Source organism: Hippoglossus hippoglossus, chromosome 22 (genome assembly GCF_009819705.1).
Source record: "Hippoglossus hippoglossus isolate fHipHip1 chromosome 22, fHipHip1.pri, whole genome shotgun sequence".
Lineage (NCBI taxonomy): Eukaryota > Metazoa > Chordata > Actinopteri > Pleuronectiformes > Pleuronectidae > Hippoglossus > Hippoglossus hippoglossus.
Genome location: NC_047172.1, coordinates 2,386,215 through 2,391,899, shown reverse-complemented (window position 1 = coordinate 2,391,899; position 5,685 = coordinate 2,386,215). Strand labels below are relative to the sequence as shown.

General features: G+C 44.8%; 1 protein-coding gene across 5 annotated transcripts; it reads left to right on the top strand.

Annotated features, from left to right (window-relative positions):
- Nucleotides 1–4,436, top strand: si:dkey-177p2.6 (uncharacterized protein LOC568712 homolog). Of its 5 annotated transcripts, none has more exons than XR_004612841.1 (3): nucleotides 12–179; nucleotides 1,360–2,222; nucleotides 2,354–4,436. XR_004612841.1 is itself a non-coding variant. In XM_034577516.1 (2 exons), exon 2 carries the CDS (start codon nucleotides 1,364–1,366, stop codon nucleotides 2,138–2,140), a length of 777 nt encoding a protein of 258 aa, XP_034433407.1. In that variant the 5' UTR covers nucleotides 1–179; nucleotides 1,360–1,363; the 3' UTR covers nucleotides 2,141–4,436. The 5 variants fall into 5 exon arrangements, 2 of the variants coding, with proteins under 2 accessions (XP_034433407.1, XP_034433408.1); XR_004612842.1 differs by having other exon boundaries at nucleotides 12–196; XR_004612843.1 differs by lacking the exon at nucleotides 12–179 and adding an exon at nucleotides 276–315.
- Nucleotides 4,437–5,685: the final 1,249 nt, after the last annotated feature.

Genomic DNA, 5,685 nt, shown 5'->3' with positions numbered 1-5,685 from the left:
GAAGAAGAGAAGACGAGACGGAGGAGACACGGGACTGTGTACTCTGTACATGATTATACTTTATTATACTTCATACATGAGGAGACGTCATACACGAGGACACTTTACATCCGAAGATACTTTACACATGAAGATACTTCCTGAGGATATTTACACATGAGGATACTTTACATCTGAAGGTACTTTACACCTGAAGGTACTATACACATGATAATACTTTACAGCTGATGATACTTTACATCTGAGTATACTATACATCTTAAGATGCTTTACAACTGAATATACTTTACATCTGAGGATACTTTACATCTGAAGGTACTATACACATAATACTTTACAGCTGATGATACTTTACATCTGAGGATACTTTACAGCTGATGATACTTTACAACTGAGGATACTATACACATGATAATACTTTACACCTGATAATACTTTACACCTTATTCTTATTTTCTTATCATCTGAAAGTAGTTTCTCCTCCTGGAGCTTTACTCTGAGCTGAAGTCTGTTTCAGGCGTCAGGGGTCGCTCTGTGGTTTCCTGAGTACAATAAGTAATATTGTATTTAAGTTTATATATAAGTAAGAGTTGAATTATTATCTTATCGTTTCATTTTAAAGGCTTTAAAGTGAAGGACTGAGTTTGTTCTTCATACATTTGAATGTGTCGTGATATGAAGTCACAGCTTGATTCTGCTCACGTGAGAAACTGTCATTAAAAGGGTTTAATTGTGTTTGTCATGAGTAAAGTGTGTGAGACAGTGATGTGTCATAGATGAGTAAAGTCAGTCTGTCTCTGACTGTGACTCAGATCTTCACACCCACCTTCTAAACGTCTGTGTCATATGAATATCTGTGTGAAACTGTACTTTAATGTTAGTACTTGGTTGGGTAGTATTTAAAGTGAATGGGAGAGTCGAAGTTTGAAAGGTTGGTGCTCGGATTTAAAGGGGATTCAAGGTTTAGTCTAATAAATACATCCTATTACCTACAGTTTTAATACGCACGCACAAAATGAATAAAGGAAGAAATTATCTACAAAGAAATTGATCATGAAAATAATTGTGTCCCCAGCTTTGTGTTATGTTCCGACCCCCCAAAACGTATTTTAACTTTTCATTTATGTATTTTGTATTTAAGTTGTGTGAAATAAACTAAACTAAAACTAATCTTGTTAAGTTGAGCTGATGTTTCTCTTCTGATTAAGTTCAAACGAGTCAGTTTGTCTTAAAGAGTTTATTTCACTACTCAAGTTTTATTCTGACAAGTTTAATATTAGTTGTGGTATCAGCTGCTTTTCATCGGTCTTCATATGGTATTTTGATCCCATTCTAACTGATGGACTCTCTCTGATGAAGGTCGATGTTGGGTCGTGGCGTGAAGCGAAAGTGGAGCTGCCTGGAGGAGCTGGAGGCGGAGATGGTCCCCGCTGCAGTGACGGAGGAGAAGGAGCAGCATGGGGAGGTGGAGCTCGTTGTGGCGCCGTCCATATCCGAGATGAACCACCTGCAGCAGCGTCAGCTGGTGCTCGGCCTCTGTCTGGAGAAGCTGCAGCGGTACCAGGCCGGGATGGAGCTCAGCCTCCGCCGCTCGGTGCTGCTCATCAACACGCTCCGGCAGATCCAGGAGGACATACAGAGCGACGGGGCTGGAGCCTGCAGCCCGGACGCTCCCCTCCACGGCGTCCACCCTGAGTCTCGTCTTCTCAGGGACGACATCAGGGAGGACATGCCGGTCACATGCCCGGGGTGTGCAGAGGATGACAGGGACGACCTGCCCCTGTCTCCACCGCTGTCCCCTGAGTTCCCCTCTCAGGAGGCAAACAGCTCGGCCGACCAGCAGAAACCGCCGCCCGCCGCCACGATCAGTGCTTTTAGTGATGCAGTAAACGCCATGGGCTACCTCGGCGACCTCACCCTGGATGACATCTTTGAGGACATTGACACGTCAATGTACGAGACTTCAGATCTGCCTTCTGCCTGGGCGACGGGCTCTTTGTGGCCCGTCAGCGTGTCGCTGTGGGCGGACGAGGACGTGAAAATGCGCTCGCCAGGCCACGTCTCACCTGGGAGTCTGCAGTCGTGTCGGATGGACCTGAATGAGCTGGACCACATCATGGAGATCCTGGTGAAGTCTTGACCACCAGGATGAAGTTGTGGACGTTTACGACACTTGATCGATCAAGGACGAGCAGCTTCTCAAACACTGGTGTGAGGGTCGATGATGGTCCATCCAAGGCTCCATTTGACATTTTACATGAAAATGAGTTTTAAGCTTCAGCTGTTGTGAAGAAAACATCCACTTTAAAACACGTTGCACTGTGGTTGTGGCGTCAAACGGTAGAAACAGAACAAACATTCAGGTGGAAAATCCAGAATAATCAGACAAACGAGAGAATCTGCTGCTTTTCTCTGTATTTTACTGTTTTACACTTTCTTCTGATATTTTCTGGACCAAATTATGAATCAGTTATTTAAGAAATTATTCTATAATTGTCACTTTACAGCAGCAGACAGAAAGTCCGGCTTCAGGTTGTCTTTTGAGTAATCTGTGAAAAAGGAGTATTGCAGCACTCGTGAGGGAAGTGTCGTAACGTCGGCTCGAAGCCATTTGACAGTGTTAAAATGTCAAAAGTGGATTTTTTCCCCCTAAATCAACAAACGCAGGTTGAAACTGAAACGTCTCAAGTGTTAATGTCACTTTTCTCTGTTTGTTTGTTTTTTAAATTAAGTTTTTATGTGAGTGAGTGAATCCGCTGCTCAGGAAGAAGGAACCTGAGAAGCCGTGGTGTGTGTGTGTGCGTCACTCCGGCTGTGAGACCGGCCCCGGGTTGATTATTAATTGAAATCCCTTCAATTACTTGAAGAGGGTGTGCTTCAGCCGGACGGGGGGGCAAAGGCCTGGGTTTCCCTTCAGCTCGGGGACTTTAATGCACCGTGTAGGATCTTTAAAGCAGAAACGACCGTCTACTCAAACCACCGAACGCCACGCTCACGTCCAATCACAAGAGGACCTGGACTGGCTTTATTCTCATCCTTATTTATGAATGAAAAACCGCAGCAGATTTTATTTGTGCTTTGTCGTTTGTACGGGTGCGACTGCAACCTACCGCTTACGCGGCGTGATGGCGGCCATTTTGCTTTTGGTGACCCCTCCTGTGGCACCGCTCGGGACAAACTGTACAAGTAATATCCTGTCACCATGACGACGCCACGTGAACAGTTACTCCTCGTCGGCAGCTGGTGTTTAAATCCAACGCAGCGTAAAACGTGTATTTCAAATGTCTGCTTCTGACCGAGGAGACGATCGCCTCGAGTCAACCACGAGCTCGCCATGTCTCAGAATTGTAAATGACAACAGATGCCTGTCTTTTTATGGCCTTGGTGATGTGAATTTTTATTGTTCAATGTTTTTATATGTGTTTGTACCTGAAACTCACGTCTCCTGTCCGGCAGAGGAGATGAAGAGATCAGAAGGTCGCGACGAGTCAAGATGCTCGACCTTCACTTCCTGTGGTTTACTCCTGTTCTACCTCCGTATGTCAGTTGACCTGGACACTCCTGTGACTCTGTGTTACTGGTGGACACCATCTACAGCTGTTTAATTCATTGTTTGTGAACTGGGCCGATAATCCAACGACCAAAGTAATCCGTCCTCGTCTTCGTCTCTGGTCTCATGTCCACAATGTGCCTTACTACTGTTTTTTAATTATTTGTGTTGGGCCGTTTGTGGCCGTCTGGGCTCCAGCCTCATTGATAAACCAACCTAAGAACAGTGGGGGGGGGTGTTATGTAAAAGCACCGAGCCTCAGAACCGTCATTGTTTCCTGCCTCTTCTCGGCCCTTTTTGTTTTTTCTCTGCGCTCACTGAACACTGCCGGCGTATGAGCTTAACGCATCCTGACAGGCTGACAGTGAACTAGCTGAGGGAGGAGGTGGCAGCCCGGGCCAGGAGGGAAAAATAAGCAGTGGTGGAGGAGGAGGTGGGAGGAAGAGGAGGCGGAGGAGGTGGAGACTTGCGTCACTCGCTCAGTGGGAGGAGTTTCAAGCTTGTTTTGCCCCGAACTCGGACCAGGGTCCAATCACACGAGGCGTGGGAGGAGCGGGCTGCTGCCTCAACAACAACTTGTTTTTCGCTCCTGATGCACAGACAGTGTGTGGATCAGCTGCATTTCAGCCTGCGAAATAAAGACCTGCTGTTTTTTTCCCCCACTTACATAATCTATCAGACAGAAAGAATCGAACCAGCAGAAAGCTGCAGAGTTATTTATAATTGTTTGGGTCTTTAAAGCACAAGCTATGTGTTGTTGACGACGATGATGTACATGTAACTGAAGGATGCTGGGTAATGAGAGGATAATTAATAATGTATTGTATTTTTCTGTGGAATATTTTATAGATTTTATTCAATGACACAGTAAAAGAAAATGAATTCACGGTGTGAGTCTTCATTCCATTTACGCAACAACACTCTTAACTGGTTTGTGTCGTTTGTTGGGTCAAAGATATAAAAGAAGACAAACAATAAAACTAATAATTACACGTTTAATATTCCGGCAAACCTCTTAAAACATATAAAAACATGCCTGTGCCGCAGCCGTGCATAAACAATGAGGTGCTCTGTTGTTTTCTGCCCTGAGTGTTGCCTCACAGGCAAACATTACTCTCAGGCTTCAGTAAAATCCTGCCTTCTCTGAAAGGCTTAACCCCCGGACTGAACCTGATGCTGCTTTCAGACCTGCACTGTACGTTTTCCTGAAATCATCCAGAGGAGCTGAAAGTGAGAAGTGTCAGCCCCCTTGTAAAATGACAGCGTGTGTCCATGTGAGAAAACAGCAGGACAATGTCTGGAAGCTTCCCAGTGAGCGAGAGGACGTGAAACTGGAAGAACCCAATTATCTCAGGATGAAGAAGAGGAGCCGTACACGCAGAAGACGAAGACGTCAACTTGGAAAGACGAGGAGATTCCAGGGCTTTAGGTGAAGAGATAAAAAGCCAGTGGCCTCACAGGAATGTAACAAACACGACCAATCACTTTATTAAGTCCGGATAAATTGATCGGCCGTTTTCAGACATGACCTGCGGGTAAAATCCGGAGAATTGGCTACGAAGAGGAGGAGATGGGAAGTTTCAGTTACATGTTTCATTGTAGCCTGCTCTTGCCTTCTTGTCTGAGATTACCAACCCAAGCTTTAACCTCTGACGGCTTCATTTCATTTGCTGTAACGTCGGAATGTGTAAAAAACACGGAGGCTGTAAACAAAACGTGTTGTATTTATGTGTTTAAACAAAACCTTAACTCCCCTTTAAATAAATATGCATAATAATGAGCATGTTGTTCATAAAAAACATCTGAATGGCTTATGAACATGGACATGAAGTTTGTAAATGACAAAAGTGAAACATCCGACATTAAAATCTACAATTTAGAGCTAATGATGTTTAATGGTTAATATGTGACGAGGTCAGAGTTGTTGTTTCGACTACGAGTGAATTGTTGTGAAGTCATTTTCCATATTCCGACATCATGTGGACGCATCATTCAACATGTAAAACCTGCAGCATTTGACCAGGAGAGGTCCTTACAGGCCGGGCGCAGCCTGCGAGTCTCAGCTCAGGGCAACAACGAGCCCTTTGTTGTGTTTTTTACATGCAAGACAGAGGAGTCAAACGAAAGCAGAGGCT